The sequence below is a fragment of the Cyprinodon tularosa genome, unplaced genomic scaffold (genome assembly GCF_016077235.1).
Source record: "Cyprinodon tularosa strain WSP-4 unplaced genomic scaffold, ASM1607723v1 ctg890, whole genome shotgun sequence".
Lineage (NCBI taxonomy): Eukaryota > Metazoa > Chordata > Actinopteri > Cyprinodontiformes > Cyprinodontidae > Cyprinodon > Cyprinodon tularosa.
Genome location: NW_024039663.1, coordinates 396,593 through 415,634, shown reverse-complemented (window position 1 = coordinate 415,634; position 19,042 = coordinate 396,593). Strand labels below are relative to the sequence as shown.

Below are 19,042 nucleotides of genomic sequence, written 5' to 3'. Positions count from 1 at the left end.
TTCTGTAAATTAAGACATTTGATATTACAACCCTCCTTGATTACATGACGAAAGTGAAGAACAAATTCCCAATTTAAAGCAGCAGATTTCCTCACCGTCTGTTTGCTAAACCACATTCTTCTTCAAGACCATGAAGACACAGAGACGTAGGACTCAAGCAGAGCTGTAACCGTCCCAAAAGTTAGAAAATTTCTGTTTTCAAAAAATCCTGTCTTAAAATCTGTGTTGTTGTTTTTTTTCGTTATTTTATGCAGGCCAGTTAGTTATATGTCAGCCTGAACACCTAAATTCGGCCAATCATATCATCTGTATATCTGTATCAGTCAACTGTCAATCACATTTGTTAGAGTGATAACTATCCTGTGTTTCAACCAGAAGGGTCATAAACTTTTATGACCTCCTGTAGGTCATGAGGCAGAATCACACGGATGTGTGACTTCCATCCAGCCAGTTGGTCAATTCACACCATCTTGTTACCTGCATCCTCTCAGACAATGATTACTGGCTCTTCTGTTTTAGGCCCGCCTGTTTGATGTTGTAAACTGTTAATAAAAGGCTTTGCTATGAAGGGATCTGGGGGAGAAGGTGATGGCTTTCCAAGCCAGAATCTTCTCTCCACCCGGCACACGCTGACGTCACAAAACCCTGTCTCTGTGTTGATCATTTTCCTTTTAATCTTTTAAACTCACATTTCTCTGGATTTAAACCCAACAACATTTTTTCGGTCATAGCATCTTGATTCATATGTCGCAGCTAATATACCGAACGGTTGAAATCAGAATCCTTTCCTTTCCCATTGAGTTGCGTCCCAGTGTTCACGGGGATGGACATCAGTGTCTTCTGCAGGCGTAGAGCTAACAGAACTGGCAGCGCTGCGAGGCAAGGGCTCAAACATGTACGGCTGGAAGCCTTCTACATCAAACCAAGCTTCTGCCGCCCTGGCGTCCTCTTCCACAACATCTTCGTCCCCGCTTTCCTCCTCTAAATAAAAAATGGATGACGGAGGAGACTCATCCCCGACCTCAGACACTAAACTCTCCTCCTCTTGCATGTTTCCTCTGTCCATAGTGTTCCTTGACAGTGTCGTTTCTAAGTCACCAATTTAGTGCTAATTGGTCCCAATGGAATTTCCCATTGGGAACCTACTAGCACTAAGTTGCTAACTGGTTAGCGAGATGCTTCCGACAAATTGCCACAACCAAACTTGCTTGCAAACCTTTCGCCACAACAATCCCGCCCCCTTGATAAACAACCAATCACATTCACTTTATTCTCTTGTGTCTCGTGCAGTCGGGCACCACTCGGGAGAATTCTGAAATGCAACGGTTGGAACAGCAGGTTCCCTACGACTTTAAGGAATAAAAATAAATACAAAATAAAATGATATTAACCTGTATTTATAAAACTGGACTCCTCTGAGTAACTCCCTTATAATCACATTTAAGCTTGATGAATTGGTAACAAAGGTTATAGGTAGACGGCAGACATGGGCAATGTGGAGTCAACAAGTCATCTCCATGTCATGTATTTGTTCTACCCAGCCACTGAAGCAGGTGAGTCCAATCTTCACCGTGAATTAACCTGTGCAGATTGGACTCACCTGCTTAATTGGCTGGGTAGATTAAATACATGACATGGAGATGACTTGTTGACTCCACTTTGCCCATGTCTGGTAGACGGGTTTAAAAAGTTTTACTTTGTTTCTATTATTCAACACACCTGAGCTGCTTTGATGAGCTCTAATAGCTCAGTGTAAAAAATAGTTGATCCAAGGCTGTTCTCTACATCCAGTCTGTTCCTCTGCTTGGTTTGGATGGGTGTCAAGGCTGAAGGTGAACTCAAACATATAATAAACACTTACTTGTTTAATTTTTCAATTGGATCCTTAAAAAGCAAAACAGATCCCACCCCTGTTTTATTTTACTACCTAACAAATAAAATATTTTCATGCACCCCTTGCAATGCACCTGCGGACCACTAGGGGTACGAGTACAACTGGTTGGGAATCGCTGCAAAGTGAAAGTGTGAGGAGAATCAAAACTCTCCTGCCTCTTTTTGGCTGTATTTTTGAATGATAAACAATAATACAATATCTGTCCTTACTTTTTGTATCATGTTGATGCTGAAGTTCTTTCCAGGTGCTGTAGAAGCTATAGCAGTTGGTTTTACGCATTAATACATCAGGTGTATTCTGAAAGTTACAGGTTCTTTGAAATTACTCTGAAAATTATACAAAAATGTGCTGGTGTTAGGAGAATATAATTTGGATTTTTGAATACTTAAGTATTTTCAAAAGTGATTACTTCAGTACTTTCACTTGAGTAATGTTTGACCTAGCTTTTACTTGTAGTTGAGTAAGATTTGATGAGTATCAATACTTTTACTCAAGTACTATGGTTGAGTACTTCCAATGAGTAACTGAGCAAGTTGCTGAGCTCCAGAGCGACTAAAGGACATGTTTTTTGTTTTAGGAACCAACAGTGCATGTATGTGTGGGTGGAGTGTGTCAGGGATTACCTGTCTTCAGTTCCTGAGTCCTTTCAGGTAGGGATTCAAAAGGACGAGTTCCTACACTCATCAGCTTCTCCACCCTCTCTGCTGCCATCTCTAATGGACTGGGGAGCTTCTCACACACCATAGCTGGAGTCACTGTTCAGGAAAACTGGAACCCAGACTCTGATAGAGCTGTGGAGACGATTAGTTGGAGTTTGAGGATACAGAGGACAGCGTTGGACACTGGTAACCATTGGCTGCAGATAGCATGTAGGAGAACTTTAGGGTCAGAGTGACGCAGGTCTCTGGACATCACCTTTATCTCCAGGGATGATACAACCTTCTCCACCTTGTCTTTGTCTCTGCTCACACAAATACAAACACTTTTAGAAGAAACCATGCATTAGAATCAATGGAAGGATGACAAAGCCAGCCGCTGATACAGCTGCTGACACAGTCATTGGCGCTGGCACAGCTGCTGATACAGCCGCTGGTACAACCGCTGGCACAGCCACCGATACAGCCACTGGCAAAGTCCCTGCTGCTGTTCCTTACTGGCTTTCCATTGCTGCATCCATTTCACGTACTGGATGGCCTGAATGTTGAGCTTGAACATCTGAAGCTAGAACATGAGCTTTAACCCACCTTCTGGTGATGACTGCATCATATAAACTCCAGATGTTATCCAGAACCAGCTGCACGAACAGTGGCTTCTTTCCTTTGGCCTGCAAGGAAACAGGAGACCCGTTTCTGTTCAACCCAAAAAGGTCTAATTAAAGTCAGACATTCTGACAAATAGCAAAACCAAGAAAAACAAGGAAAAGCTTTAAGAATATCATCTGTTCATATTACCTGAGCCCCCTTCATGATCCTTTTTGTTTTTGCGTTGAGGTAGAAATCTCCCCACAGGGTCTTCAGCAGCACCCAGGCTCTGATCCCCACCCTCTTACTGTATATGGAGGCAAAATGCTGAACGCTGCAGAAAAAAAGACACTAATCAGGATGACAGACACCTTAGAGCCACTATGGGAAATGTCACTGACAAAAGAAATGGTTTGACTGGAACAACATTTTCTGCTCTTAAAATAATAAACTTGGCTGAAACCGTTCACTCATTGTTCTCAGGGTGCTGAGTTTCCAGAACAAAGAACTGATGATGTAACATTTAGAAGAGCAGAGGATCAAGCTGTCAGTGGTTTTAATGTTCAGCGGTCTTGAAGGACCATTATAGATCCAGGAACATGTCTCTCCACTTCTCCTGAGGACCACGCCTGCCATCGGTGTGCAGTGCTGTTAATAGGACACAAATAAATAACTGCTCTCTGCGTCCCCATCGTTTCCAAGGTAACAGCCAGCAGCTCAGGGTGGAAGGCCGTGAATAGTTGTGTTACTGGGATTTTCTAGGTTTCTAGTACCGATTCGAGCAAACTGGCTGTATCTGCCATGTGGGGGTGCTATGTTTGGACTCCAGAGGAAAGGGATGAATCACCTGAAACCCCATCCATCTATGGCACTGGCAAACACCACATTTCCTTGGTCAGGGGAAAAGTAGAGGTTGGAGTCGTCAGCCTCTTCCAGTCCAGCGCTCCAGTCATAGACCTGATCTCCACTCAGGTCCAAGTCCCTGTCCTCCTCCTCCTCCCTCACTTTCTCTGCTCGTTCTTCCAGAACTTTAGATGTGAACAGAGCCCCTGTCACAGCGTTGATCTACAGAGAAGAGAGCAGGTTGACACCAGATAATGAGACCCGTTCTTCTTCCATAGACTTTTCCAAGTCTTTCTCATACAAAACGGAGACTGAAGCTTCTGTGAGTTGCCACCAGGGCTGTGCCATAGACTGACCTGTTCCAGGATCTTCACCAGGTGGTTGTAGGCTTCCAGAGAGGTGAGCTTCAGCTCGGTGATGAGTCTGTCCATCTTATTGATGACCAGAACAGGCCTGATGTTCTCCAGCCATGCCTGTCGGAGTACAGCCTGGGTCTACCAACAGAACAAAAGACAAACAATGCTTCATTCGATCAGGTTTCCTGATTGGAAGCGTTAACACTGAGATTAAACGGGAGGAGGTTTACCTGAGGACACAGGCCCTCCACAGCATCAACAACCACAATGGCTCCATCACACAGCCTGACAGCTGTGGAAACCTCGGAAGAGAAGTCAACGTGACCCGGAGAGTCGATCAGGTTTAGAAGGTACTCCTGACCACCTGTGCAGAAAAACCATCTCATCACTTCTAAAACACAGATAATCAGCAAATGGCAGACTGGTGACTGCTTTCCACCACTGGGAGATGACACTGCCCAACAGATCACAATCAGCATTGATTCCTCATTTAATCTTAAAAGGATGCTGGAACGTGGATACACTGAGATCATGAACCTCAGGTCCAGTTGTTGTTTACGAGAGCAGACCAAGAAGTATCGCTGAACTTCTGACTCAAATTCAAATACTTATGCTGCGTTCACAACAAAGGCATTAACAGCGTCAAAAATGTGTAATTGCAGACATGAGGACGCTGGACCAAACTGTGGTGAACGCTTTGATGCTTCAACACTCTGGATGTTTATCTCCTCTGTTCTGTAGCTTCAAGCTAAAAAGCAGCTTGGCTTTATTTGCTTTATGAGTTAGAAAATTGGTTTTAATCAAGAAAGTCCACCTCCAAACATCCTCTGTTCATCAGGATTATGATCCCACTAAAATATGCAGTTCTTGTTGGGCGTGCCAGACCTGCAGCATACCGCCGGTGTATCGGATCTGCTCGGGTTCCTGCCTTTTCTTATGACATCATCATATGGCAGGTCCACTCGGAAAAACTGTTTATGAACAGTTATGAACAGTTTAGTTTGTGCCTTCAAGTCGTTGCCCATATGAAGACGTTACTTGGATTACAAAATCGAATATCTTCAGAACGGCTCCAAATGACACAAACTAACATTGGTGAGTAGAACATGATGGAATAACGTAAAATTAACGTATAATAAAAAAAAAACGGTGTTCCCCTTTGAGATCTGAGGAGAGAGGAGGAAAAATGGGACAACCTAAAAAACGACTCGTTTTAAACAAATAAAACAGTTATTAGAAAGCGAACATTATTATTAACACAAAGTAACTTTAAAGCAAAGCTACTGAGCACAGCTAGCCACAGCTCTACCCAGCTCCCCCTTTTATATTATGGTCTAACAGTTACTTTGTTCACCAGAAACGGGTATTCTCTGTTTTGTTATCATATCAATCAGGTAAACTTTCATCGGTCATTAGACACGCTAACGCTACAGATGATCCCGACTCGGCACACGGATGCTGCGTGATGTTATTATAATTTTCTGGGCAACAACAATGTTTTACATCATATGGCAATGTTCAGCCAATCATGTAGCTTAACGTCAATGGCATGAAGCAGGACCCGAGCAGATCCGGTTCCTACAGCGGGAGGCAGTGCTGCAATATCATCTGCAAACCAACAGAGGAGAAAGTGGAGCCAGGACTGCTCTGATTTCCATCTGTCTATTAAGAATCCAGCAGACACTGAAACTAACCTGAAACCTGATTGTCGCATTTTCATTTACAGTGGGGAGAACAAGTATTTGATACACTGTTGATTTTTCAGGTTTTCCCACTTGCAAAGCTTGTAGAAGACTGTAATTTTTATCATAGGTACTCTTTAACTGTGAGTGATGGAATCTAAAAATAAAATCCAGAAAAATACAATGTATGATTTTTTTTATAAATAATTTCCATTTTATTGTGTGAAATAAGTATTTGATCATCTATCAACCAGTAAGAATTTTGGCTCTCACAGACATGTTAGTTCTTCTTTAAGAAGCCCTCCTGTTCTCCATTCATTACCTGTATTAACTGCACCTGTTTGAACTTGTTACCTGTATAAAAGACACCTGTCCTCACACTCAATCAATCACACTCCAGCATCTTCACAATGCCCAAGACCAGAGAGCTGTGTAAGGACATCAGGGATAAAATTGTAGACCTGCACAAGGCTGGGATGGGCTACAGGACAATAGGCAAGCAGCTTGGTGAGAAGGCAACAACAGTTGGTGCAATTATTAGAAAATGGAAGAAATACAAAATAACGGAAAATCTCCCTCGGTCTGGGGCGCCATCTGATTCTAAACTGACAGAGATTGTGGTCTCCCTTGATGCTGAGAAAGCCTTCGACAGGGTTGAATGGTGTTTCCTTTATGAAGTGGTGGCCAGGTTTGGAATTGGGGAGGCCTTTCTTCATTGGATTAAGCTCTTATACTCATCACCAAAAGCATCTGTTCAAACTAACAATACATTGTCTCCCCCTTTTCTTTTATTTCACGGTACCAGGCAAGGATGCCCGCTATCCCCGCTACTCTTCACTCTGGTAATAGATTCACTTGATCTGTTGCTACGTTCGGAGGTTGGTTTCAAGGGCATAACGCGTCTTAATAGGGTTCAACAGGTTTCACTGTACGCAGATGACCTCCTTTTGTATGTCTCTGACCCCGCAAACTCATTCCCTGTGATTTGTGACATTTTAAACCGTTACGGTGCTATATTGGGATACAATCTTAATTTTCAGAAGAGTGCGCTCTTGCCTATCAATGTTCCTGCTATAGCTCTTCCCCATATGATAGTTCTATTTAAATGGCCATGTTCTGCCTTTCAATATTTGAGTGTCCATGTTACCACATCTTTGTGTAATTTGTATTCAGTTAACTTTTCTCCATTGGTCGAGAAGACAGAGAGGGATTTTGTCCGCTGGTCTACGCTACCTCTTTCTCTTGTTGGTCGTCAATCTCGTCAAGATGGTAGTTCTCCCCAAATTTCTTTATTTATTTCAACATGTTCCGATTTTGTTAGCCAAATCGTTTTTTGACAGATTGGACAAGCTGGTCTGAGACTTCTTGTGGGATGGTAAGCCTGCAAGGATCCCCCGGTCAATCCTTCAAGCACTTAAGGAAAAGGCGGGGCTTCACCCTACCTGTGTTTAGGTACTACTACTGGGCAGCAAACATACAGAAGCTTTTTTTCCTGGTTAGTTGAGCATGATTCCCTACTTGCTTGGGTACACCTTGAACAGGACTCTGTTCCATTTTCCCTGCGTTCGCCACTATGTTCTCTTCTTCCACTTCAGCTTTCATGTTTGTCTGGCTGCCCCTTAGTTTGTATATCACTGAGGATTTGGAATCAGATTCGAAAGCACTTTGGTCTTTGAGGTCCTTCGGTTTTGACATCGATCTATAGGAATTTTACTTTTGAACCCTCTAAAACGGACACAACATTTCGGCTGTGGCACAACAATGGGCTCAAGTCTGTTGGCGACCTGTATACGGACAATGTTTTTTCATCTTTTGCACAACTTGCAGTTAAATACAACTGATGAAGATTCCCTGTCATCCAGGTCATAGTCATTCCGTAAAGGTTTAAAAACAATCCACTGGACTTGAAAATTTGAAGATGTTTTGCTTCACCTCCAGGAAGCTTTCTCAATTCAAATGTCTGGATCCGCCGTGAGTCTTTATATAGACAAGGCCTTGTATTGCTTAGAAACATGCAAATAGAGCTAGGACTTCCGGTTTGATGACGTAGAGAGCAGACATGAGAGAAGGGAGCTCCAGCCGAACTTTTCATTTACCTTTCAAGTCTACCAGTTTAACTGTGCTTTTCCTTGGACTGACTCGTGCATTACTCAATCTTATGTAAGAAGGTACATTGCGACGTTATGAGCTCCTCAAACTCTAACCCTCAGCCGGCAGTAACAACTCGGGCAGCTATCATCTCAGCTAAGCTAGCCAGCATGGCCACCGCAGCCGCACCTGAACTCCCACACCGGGGGGGCAGAAGCGCCGACAGCGGAGGCCACTCCGACCCAGTCACCAGGACCGACCTTGAGGCTCTTTTCACTAAACAACGTGATAGCTTCAAAGCTGACATGGCTATCCTGATCCAACAGTCAACTGAATCTCTGAAGCAGTCAGTGGACTCACTGGGTCAGCAGGTGACGTCATTTAACAACCGTCTTACTAATACTGAAGTTGTGGTGAGTGAAAACTTCGAAAAAATCACAGAGATGGAAGCTGTTGTTAAGACCTTACAATCCCAAGCCACGGTTCTCCTGGAACGAGTAGATGACCTCGAGAACCGGTCCAGGCGCTCCAACCTGTGGATTATCAACATACCTGAGGGGAGCGAGAGAGACCAGGACCTGACCAAGTTTGCTTCCAACCTGCTGATGGCGGTGATGGGGCCGGACGTTTTCGACAGTCCTCCCGAGATAGAGCAAGCTCACCGCTCCCTCGGCCCCAGACCAGGTGATACCGGTGCCGGGAAACCGAGAGCCTTCATCATTAAATTCCTCCGCCTCCAAGAGAAGGAAAAAGTCCTCCGATGGGCCAGACAACACAAGATGGATTACCGCGGCTCCGAGCTGAGAGTTTATCCGGACATCAGCGCTGCTCTGGCCAAAAAACGGGCTGCATTCAACACCATCAAAAACTCTCTCTACCTGAAAGGAATAAAATTCCGCCTGCTGCACCCTGCCCGTCTCCAGGTCTCGTTCCGAAATGAGAACTTCTATTTTGACTCTCCAGAAAAAGCCCAGGTTTTTTACAACGAGTGCATCGCTCCCACCGGTTAGTGGATTTATTGAGGATGCTGGCTTTATCTGGACCCTGTGCACGGTAACGTTTGAACGTTTATAACGATCAAGATGTAATTCCAAAGGGCTACTTAAGTTGTTTTTTTTTTGTTTTTTTTATTTATTATTTATTATTATTATTATAATTATTATTATTTTTTTTTATGTATTTATTTTTTTTTATTTTTTTTATTTTTTATTTATTTATTATTATTGTTATTATTATTAATTTTTTTATGTTATATTTTATTATTATTATTATTATCATCATTATTATTATTGTTTTTATTATTATTTTTTTTTTTTTACTTATTTTTCTCTTATCTTAATGCTGATATGGGAGTATTACTGCCCCCTGATATTTCTGTTTATTTTGCACCTATTATACATTGTAGACAGATTTGCAGATTTAGGAGCCCCGTCTGCTCGGTGAGTGTTAAGTTTATAAGTTTATGTCACACGGAAGTAACAGAGTCTATGGAGTCCCGCTGCTAGTTCTCGTTCTTAGGACATGCTTAGGGAGGTTTAGGTATGTTTATTTGTTCCCTGTTCTAAGGGTTTTTGTTTTGGGGTATTGGGGTGGTAGATCCTACAGATTTGCTTCTGTCTCTATTTTTGTCTGTGCTTTTGTAACACCACGTCCTTCTACCATGCAGTGGTTTTTCCTACCATATACTTACATATTAGTCTATGGCTAATACTACAAAAAAAGGGGTATCCTCTCTCAGATTTGTCTCTTGGAATGTTAAAGGGATCAATTGTCCAGTAAAAAGGGGTAGAGTTTTTTCCCATTTGAAACATCTTAAAACGGAAATTGCTTTTTTACAGGAGACGCATTTGATCGCTAAGGATCACCATAGGTTAAAGGCTTCATGGGTTGGCCAAAGTTTCCATTCCAATTTTAGTAACAAAGCAAGGGGTACAGCGATTTTAATAAATAAAAAAATACAGTTTTACCCAACAAACGTTATAGCTGACCATCAAGGCCGGTTTGTTATAGTCTCAGGCTCCCTCATTAATGTACCTGTTGTTCTTGTTAATCTCTATGCACCCAATTGGGACGATGAGGCATTTATTAAGAAAATAACCTCACTTTTACCAGACTTAACTTCCCACCACTTTATCTTAGGAGGCGACCTTAACTGTACTATAAATCCTTTGCTAGACAAATCCTTCCCACGACAGGATTCCCCTTCTAAAGTTGCTAAAGCAATTTCAATGTTTATGGATCAAGTAGGAGGTTTGGATCCATGGTGCTTTATCTATCCTGATAAAAAACAATTTTCTTTTTACTCTCAGGTCCACAAAACATTCTCAAGAATTGATTACTTTTACATTGATAATTATTTTCTTCCTGTCGTCGAGAACATAGAATATTCTACGATAGTGGTATCTGATCATGCTCCAGTGCTACTCGACCTTTCGTTTACACTTTTACAAAAAACACGCCCCCCATGGAGGCTGAATTGCACATTGCTTAATAATGAGGAATTTTGCCAAACAATATCCAAAGTAATCGATGATTTTCTTATCTCCAACAAGTCTGATCTCATATCCCCATCTCTGCTGTGGGAGACATTAAAGGTGGTAGTCCAAGGAGAGATTATTTCTTATTCTGCAAGAGTAAATAAACTCAAAAAACAAAAACAGGAACAACTCATGGAAAGCATAACAGAATTGGACAGAAAATTATCAACATCTCCATCCCCTGAATTAGATAAAGAGAGGCAAACCCTTCAAATGGAATATAACTTGCTGTCAACACAAGAAACTGAAAAATTAATGTTACGATCGCGTGGATTTCTCTACGAACATGGTGAGAAGGCAGGACGCCATCTGTCACGCCTAATAAAAAACCAATCTGTATCCCAGCAAATTAAACAGATAAGAACCCCTTCAGGTGAACTTACAGTAGCGCCATCTGTCATAAATGAAACCTTTAAAACATTTTACTCTGAACTATACACGTCACAATCCCCACCTGACAAAACAAACATGATGAGCTTTCTGGATAACCTAAATTTTCCACCCATTTCTGCTATCCAGAAGAGTGAAATGGATCGACCCTTAGAATCTCGTGAAATAGCAAACTCAATTAAATTAATGCAGAGTGGCAAGGCCCCTGGCCCTGATGGTTACCCTATAGAGTTTTATAAAAAATTTGCTGACAAATTAACTCCTCTTCTCTTAGACATGTTCAATGACTCTCTGGACCGGGGAGCTCTGCCCCAAACTCTCACAGAGGCATCAATAACCTTATTACTAAAGCCGGGTAAAGAAGATTCCGAGTGTAGCTCTTACCGTCCTATCTCCCTTTTAAATGCTGATTATAAGATTCTAGCTAAGGCACTGGCCCTACGCCTTGAATCAGTCATGCCGAGCATCATCTCACCCGACCCAACCGGGTTTATGAAAAACAGACACTCTTTTTCCAACGTCCGCCGCCTCCTCGACCTTCTTTACTCTCCCGCAGCCAGGGAGACGCCAGAAGTGGTGGTCTCCCTGTATGCAGAAAAGGCTTTTGATAGGGTGTAGTGGAGTTATTTATTAGAGGTCTTAAAGAGGTTTTGCATTGGGTCTAGGTATACATCTTGGATTTCACTCTTATACTCTTCCCCTAAAGCATCTGTAAGCACTAATGGGATGAAATCCCAATATTTCACACTTAACTGAGGAACCCGCCAAGGGTGCCCTCTGAGTCCACTGTTGTTTGCTGTGGCAATCGAACCTTTATCTATTGCACTTAAATCGGCCAGTTTTAATAAAGGAATCTACAGATGTGGTTTGGAACATACACTTTCCTTGTATGCAGACGATTTACTATTGTTTATTTCTGATCCAGTAACCACCATCCCCAAAATAATTGAATTGCTAAACCGCTTTGGAGCATTTTCCGGCTATAAGTTGAACTTCTCAAAAAGCGAATGCTTTCCTGTAAACAACTTAGCCCTCGGGATCCCTGATGTGTGTTTTCCATTTAAAGTGTCTAAAAGCAGCTTTAAATATTTAGGAGTGCATATCTGCCGCAAGATGTCAGATCTCTACAAGACCAATTTTCAACCCCTAATTGAAAAGCTTAAATCAGATCTGGAAAGATGGTGTAACTTGCACATAACTATAGCGGGAAGGGTAAACTGCATCAAAATGAACGTGCTTCCACGTTTTCTCAATCTTTTCCAATGCTTGCCGATCTTTTTACCCAATTCCTTTTTTCGTGCTATCAATAGGCTAATTTCATCTTTTATATGGAAAGGCAAGACTGCCAGAATAAGGAGAGAGCTTCTACAAAGGAATAAGTCGGTTGGTGGTTTGTCACTCCCTGATCTAAGACTCTACTATTGGGCAGCCAACATAAACAAAATGACTCTCTGGATTCGCGAACCTGAATTAATCTGGTGTAAACTAGGAGCTAAATCCTGTTCTACGTCACTTCTAGCTTTACTTACACAAATATTGCCCTTTCGACCATCCCAATATACATGTAACCCAATTGTCGTCTCCACCCTTAAAATTTGGCTCCAATTCAGACGTACTTTTGGACTCATAGGACTGTCCAATTACAGCCCCATACATAACAACCATCTCTTCCTCCCTCCTAGCATTGATAATGCCTTTTCTCTATGGCAGAGATCTGGCCTTGTTAGGCTAAGTGATCTATATATTAACAATGTCTTTGCTAGCTTCAACGAATTATGTGGAAAATTCAACCTCCCCAAATCTCATCTATTCCGATATTTCCAGATTCGTAACTTTGTTAAATCCAATAGCAGCTATTTTCCTAACGCCCCACCTAACTCAGTAATTGACTAAATTTTGGACATTCCCACAAATCAGAAAGGCCGTATCTCCAAAATATACACCTTAATATCCCATCTCAAAGAAACATCTCTTGATAAAATCAAGAAAGACTGGGAACAAGAACTTGGTAGGGTTATTGATGACGGCGTCTGGGACTCAGCATTAACTCGTGTAAATAATAGTTCATCTTGCTCCAGGCTTAATCTCATACAATTTAAGGTTGTCCATCATATTTATTTTACCAATTCTAAACTTTCCAAAATTAATCCCGAGGTCGCAGACGTATGCAATAGGTGTCACATGTCACCAGCAAACATGACTCACATGTTCTGGTCCTGTCCCCGTCTGCAAGATTACTGGACAGCTGTTTTCAAACATCTTGGAGAAGCACTAAATGTGAAATTGAGACCTTGTCCTGAATTGGCTATTTTTGGATTAATAGACCATAAAAAAATTAAGAAAAAGTTCAAGGATAGTATTGCTTTTGCTTCTCTATTAGCGCGGAGAAGAATTTTGTTGGAATGGAAGGCACAGGGGCCCCAAAAGCTTCACTGTGGCTTAAAGATCTCATGCTGCACATAGACCTGGAGAAAATTAAATATGATCTGAGGGGGGCACCTGGAAAATTTGATTCAGTTTGGGGCTGCATGATTAGCTACATAGCTAGAATGAAGACACTGCAGGACGGGTGAAGCGTCCACTTTTGAAACCTGACTTTTGATTGCTTTTTTCTTTTCCTCCAGGCTTCATCTCGGCCCATTGAAACATTTTTACTTCTCAGTTTTGTTTTGTGGTGTTTTCTGTTTATTTATTTGTGTTGTACTTGCTGCTCTCCCTTTTTTTTTCTTTTTTTTATTGTCTATATACTTTTTTTTTTTTTTTCTTTATTCACATGTTCTTGTACGGTAAGAAGGAAGGATGTGGGTTATTACTGATTTATAGCATAATCTTGTAGGATTGGGGAGGGCTGGGGAAGGGAAGGGAATGAGGGGTTGTTGTTTTTGTAAAAATGGAAAAAAAATCCTTATTTTCATTATTTTCATTGTTTGTACTTGACCTTGTCACATGAATAAAAACATTATTAAAAAAAAAAAGAAACATGCAAATAGAAACCGATGAGTGGGTCGTTTGGTTCGATTGTTAGCCTGTAATACCTGAAACCTGTCTATGATTGTTAAGAGTCAGTCGTTAAGGAGGTATTGTTCACCGGCTGAAGAGAGGAAGGAACTTTGTTCCTCTGTGATGGAGTGGGGGGTGTGGGGATATCTGGAAGGGATTAACTCAGTTAATAACTCTGTTACTTTTTGGGAGAAGTAACTAGTAACTAAAACTAATTACTTTTTCAAAGTAACGTGCCCAACACTGTCTACGACACACAAACTCTTAATTACAATTCTCAAGAATTGGGGGTTGAGTAGGAGAGAGGTTTTTTTTTAAATATATTTATTTATCTGTTTGTTTTTATGTTCAGATGTGTAAGTATATATATATATATATATATATATATATAATTTTTTTCTCCTCCTTCTGATTTGCTCTTCTATTATTTTCATTTATTGATTATTTTTATTTATTTTTCCCTAAAGAGTGAGTTTGTGTATGTGCGTGAATGCTTGTGTGTTCTGTCCGTCGGGTCAAGAAAGCTTGTAAAGGTGAGGGTAGGGGTTGTTGGGCATTATTTCTGGGTGTTTACATACAGATGTGCCACTAAACGCTTTTTGAAAGATGTGGAAACATCTTCAGAATTAGGAGAAGTCTGGCTTCCTTTTATTGAAGTCTGTTATACAATTAACAACATCCTAACATTTCCGAACATCCAACAAAACAGAGGAAAGAAAAATAAAACCCAGCCTCCCTTCAGATGACTGACTGAACTGACTGACTGAACATCCATACTACCCAGAGCTGCAGTACCTGTGCTGTAGTGCAGAGAGATGGCGCTGGACTTCATGGTGATTCCTCGAACCTGTTCATCCTCTCTGCTGTCCAGATATCTTAGCTGGAACATCAAACATCCCCGACATTAACGGAACAGAAGGAAACAAGCAGATCTCTGAAGAGGTCACCATCCACTGCTTCATCTCACCTTCCCAGCCAGACGGCTGGATATTATCCCGTTACTCGCCACAAGGCAGTCAGCCAGAGTAGTTTTACCTGAAAATAGATACAGAACATTATAGTTCCCAGACCAGTTTATCCAACTGAGCTCCGACATCTGACAAAGGTATCATAGAAAAAAATAAAAATAAAAAATATATAAAACAGCAACATCTGGACATCTGCCTGCAGGAGTCCCCAGGATTTTAATTTCTGATTTTGGGCTTCTAGCCTCTTTCACTGCAGACATTTATCTGTCTTTACCAGAGATGCTTTGCAGAAGCCGGCAGCGATTTGCTTCAGGTTGGATAAATCGCTCACAGGTGGTACGTTCTTATGCTACTCTCATACCTACTCATACTTTATTGCACCCGTTTCTTAAGGATCAGATCGCTCAACATATTAATACCTATATTTGCTATTATTCTACATTCCATTAATTTCATGCAATATAAAGTAGCTGAAAGTAGAAAACAATCATTGTCAGTTTCAAAGGAAAGTACTGCCTTCTAAGACACTGAGCTCTGCCATTTAACAAGGAGACAAAAAAGTCTCAGCTTTTTTTTAATTCTTTTTATTAAGATCCGAGGGCAGGAAGGACAGATGGAACATCTTAAACATCTTAATGACTTCCGTAGAGATTTCAGACAGAAAAACAACAGTTATTAGAAACCGAACACTATTATTAACACAAAGCTAAAAGTAGTGTAGCTTAATATGGCTAACTGACTGAGCTAAAAGAGGCTAACTTGTAAGCTACTGAGCACAGCTAGCCACAGCGCTACCCAGCTCTCCCCCTTTATATCACGGTCTAACAGTTACTTTGTTCACCAGAAACTGATTTTTTCTGTTTTGTTATCAATCACTTAACATTTCATTGGTCATTAGACATGCTAACGCTACAGATGCTACCGACTCGGCACACGGACGCTGCGTGATGTTTTTATCATTGCCCGGGCAACCACAATGTTTTACATCATGTGGCAACGTTCAGCCAATCATGTAGCGTAACGTCACTGGCAGGAAGTAGGACCCGAGCAGATCTGGTAGCTACAGCGGGCCTGAGGCAGCTGCTGTTGGGGATTCCCAGTGACAGCGCACCACCGGTATGTGAGGAGAACAGACCATGTTTTCAGGAGGACTACTTTTTATCCCGATGATCACAGCTAATATAGCAAAGCTGCTCTCTGGCATCGAACTCAGGAGCAGCAGAAGCATCTGGACTCACTTTACTAGACGGCTGACCTTAATGTGGATCAGAGACTCATTTCATCATGAGTCAGTTTGATGAACGACAGGGAGTCGTTCATCAAACTGTATAATTTATCTCTCAAGGCATTCATTTAATTTCATTAGTCATTATTTGTTTCTTTTATTACATCACCATGCTCAATAATACAGTCATGTGCAGTAATTGTAATTTAGGTACTGAGCAGCGTTATAAATACTGTTAAATGTATACAATAAGATATTTTTTTCCTGGATCTTATTTAACAGTGTTTATTAGGGCTGGGTATTTTTGCCAAAGTCCTGAATTGATTCGATTTTGATTCATAGAGTTCTAAATTGATTAATTTCGATTCAATCTGTATTACAATAATGAAAGTGGTTCAACTGTGTTTCAAAACACACTGTATTTTATTTGTTCCTGTCATATTAAGTGCAGACACTTGAGATGTGAACAAAACTGTCTCAAAAGTGCAAACTTGTTTATGAAAAGTGAAAAAGCCTCACTCGAGCAAACAGACGTGACACAGCAGACATGCATGAGCTGCATTATCTTCCTGCACAAACCATATTTGCAGCTTTGTCTGTAACTACAGGGTGTTTTCTGCTCAGCCCCCATTTGTTAATGTCTTCAATCAACCTATTGGCTATATTTGCAGCTGGCTGGCTTGAAGTATTTTGAGTGCATGTTTCCTGCTAATTTGAATGTGAATGTCACGTGCGTCACTATAAAACTAATCGATCTCATTCCCTAGACATCGATTTTGCAAAAATCTAAAGGAATCGATTTTTTTTTACTCAGCCCGACTGTTTATATGGGAAGGGTGTACATGGTTTATACAGGAATGAGTAAATCTGATTTAATGCTCTTTGAAATCATTATAATGCCATCAAGAAATACCTCTGACTATATATCGCAGCAAAATCCTTCTTCATCTTTGCCGTCGACAGGCTGCAGCTATGTCCTCAATTTCTCATTTTCCAGCCACTTTTGTTGAAATTAGCATTTTCCCCATTCTCTAGCTTGTTCTCCGCCTCGAGCTCATTTTCCAAATGTACGGCTTTACGATAAACCGGAAGTGCTTCCGCACAACCACCCGGAACCAGTTATATCTGATATATCTGACGAAATTGTTTTTTTTTTTTTTTAAATAAAGCATTTTAAATGCCATGATAATCACATTTAATGAATGTTAATGCCAATTAGAGCCTTAATTTAAAAATTATTAATTTATTGACTTTGAATCATACCCGGAAACCCTGGTGTAATTTAACTTATTGACAATGAGATAAAATAAATAAAGATAAACATAAAATTAATAAAAAAAATAGAAATAATAACTACTCTCTTTTGTAAATCACATTACAGCAAATTTTCCTCAATAAAGAGCAAGCCTTAAAACTAAACATAATACTGAATAATAAAAGATTATATGAATATACAATATTTATAAAACATAATCTTATAATATACTAATATATAAAGATTTGTGTTTATCATATTGATATTTATTTGCAAAATATATCACTGTATTTATCTCATCCAGTTTGAGTTCAGTTTAAATAGTTTTTAATCTGAATAAATTTGTGTAATCTAACTGAAAGGTAATTTCAGACTTTGTTTTGTTCTTTTAAAAGGTTGCGACATGTAAGAGATTATTAAAATATTATCTCTGACTCGTCTTTCATGTGATTAAAATGAGATCTAAAGCGCCTCCTTTTCATTCTGACAGCAGCTGTCTGAACTGTGGTCTGATCCAAAATGGCCGCCCCCTAGGCACGTCAGCCAGCGTCCACTGAGGCGTCTACATATAAACCAGCAATGTTTATGTAAATAGTGAGGAAGCAGCTACGGAAGCCGGGCTGTGAACTCACCGTGATCAACATGTGCCAGAATGCACAGGTTCCTGATGTTGGCCGGGTTTCTCTGCAGGGCTCGGATCTTTTCCAGGCTGGTGGCTCCCATCGCGATCGCCTGATGAAAAACCAGCGGCGGTCACTAAATACTGCAGGGGTTCTGACACCGGGATCGGGTCGGTTCTGGGACAGAGCAGCTGAGATGTGGTCCCGAACCATCAGACACCACGTGCTGTTAAAGCTCGGATCATGTCAGGCCAGTGAATGGCGGCAGTGGTGTAGAACACACCGGGCTAAAAGAAACAAACTTCTCAGAGAAACAAAAGTCCAAACACCTTTAGCTAGCGGTCATTGCCCGCTGCAGCTTCAGACTCGCTTAAAAACATCAAGAGTGACACTGTTATAGCCTAGAAACTCACATAGGAAGGGTGCGATGTTCGCGATCCACTCGTCTTTAGATTAACAGGTGAAAATCCCAAACCTCCCCTAAACACTTCCTCTAAGCACTAACCCTCGGTTCTAACTGCGCCTCAATTGCGTCCTTTGAAGGACCCAGCCTTCGGAGGATGCTCCGGTGAATGGGACGGTCTAGGCTTTGGAGCACTTCCTGGTTGCGACACGACGTCATCACGTCTACCCCCAAGCCTGGGCAAAACTGCGCCAAACAAAACCGACAGCTCCAGAAAGACGGAAAGAAACAAACAAACAAACAACAAAAAAAAAAAAAATGGATATGGAAATTTTTATTTCTTTTCTTTTTATTTACTTGTTATTGGAGGAGGAGAGTCGGCTTTGGCGGCAGCAAAACCGGCGACGTATTTTTCTCAGGCTGGGAGAGGCAGTGGAGTATGGAGGACTGACTGCCATATATAAAAATGAGTACAGAAATAATTATATGCTCAGTAAATAAATAGGCATACAATTAATTGCCACCAAAAATACAATAAGC

At 41.1% G+C, this 19,042-nt stretch overlaps 1 protein-coding gene across 3 annotated transcripts in view; it reads right to left on the bottom strand.

Moving 5' to 3' along the window:
• efl1 (elongation factor like GTPase 1) overlaps positions 1-18,706 on the bottom strand; it is a 50,713-nt gene extending 32,007 nt beyond the window's left edge. The window contains exons 1-11 of one of the 3 annotated variants that reach the window (XM_038273817.1): positions 18,513-18,706; positions 18,112-18,400; positions 14,999-15,066; positions 14,827-14,911; positions 4,565-4,698; positions 4,335-4,472; positions 3,983-4,200; positions 3,346-3,469; positions 3,139-3,218; positions 2,719-2,855; positions 2,518-2,640 (exon numbers count right to left, since the gene is read on the bottom strand). In XM_038273817.1, coding sequence (XP_038129745.1) covers positions 2,518-2,640; positions 2,719-2,855; positions 3,139-3,218; positions 3,346-3,469; positions 3,983-4,200; positions 4,335-4,472; positions 4,565-4,698; positions 14,827-14,911; positions 14,999-15,066; positions 18,112-18,202 — 1,198 coding nt within the window. In that variant the 5' untranslated portion in view covers positions 18,203-18,400; positions 18,513-18,706. The remainder of the gene's footprint in view (positions 1-2,517; positions 2,641-2,718; positions 2,856-3,138; positions 3,219-3,345; positions 3,470-3,982; positions 4,201-4,334; positions 4,473-4,564; positions 4,699-14,826; positions 14,912-14,998; positions 15,067-18,111; positions 18,401-18,512) is intronic. The other 2 variants (XM_038273816.1, XM_038273818.1) reach the window with 2 other exon arrangements.
• Between the last annotated feature and the right edge of the window lie 336 nt (positions 18,707-19,042).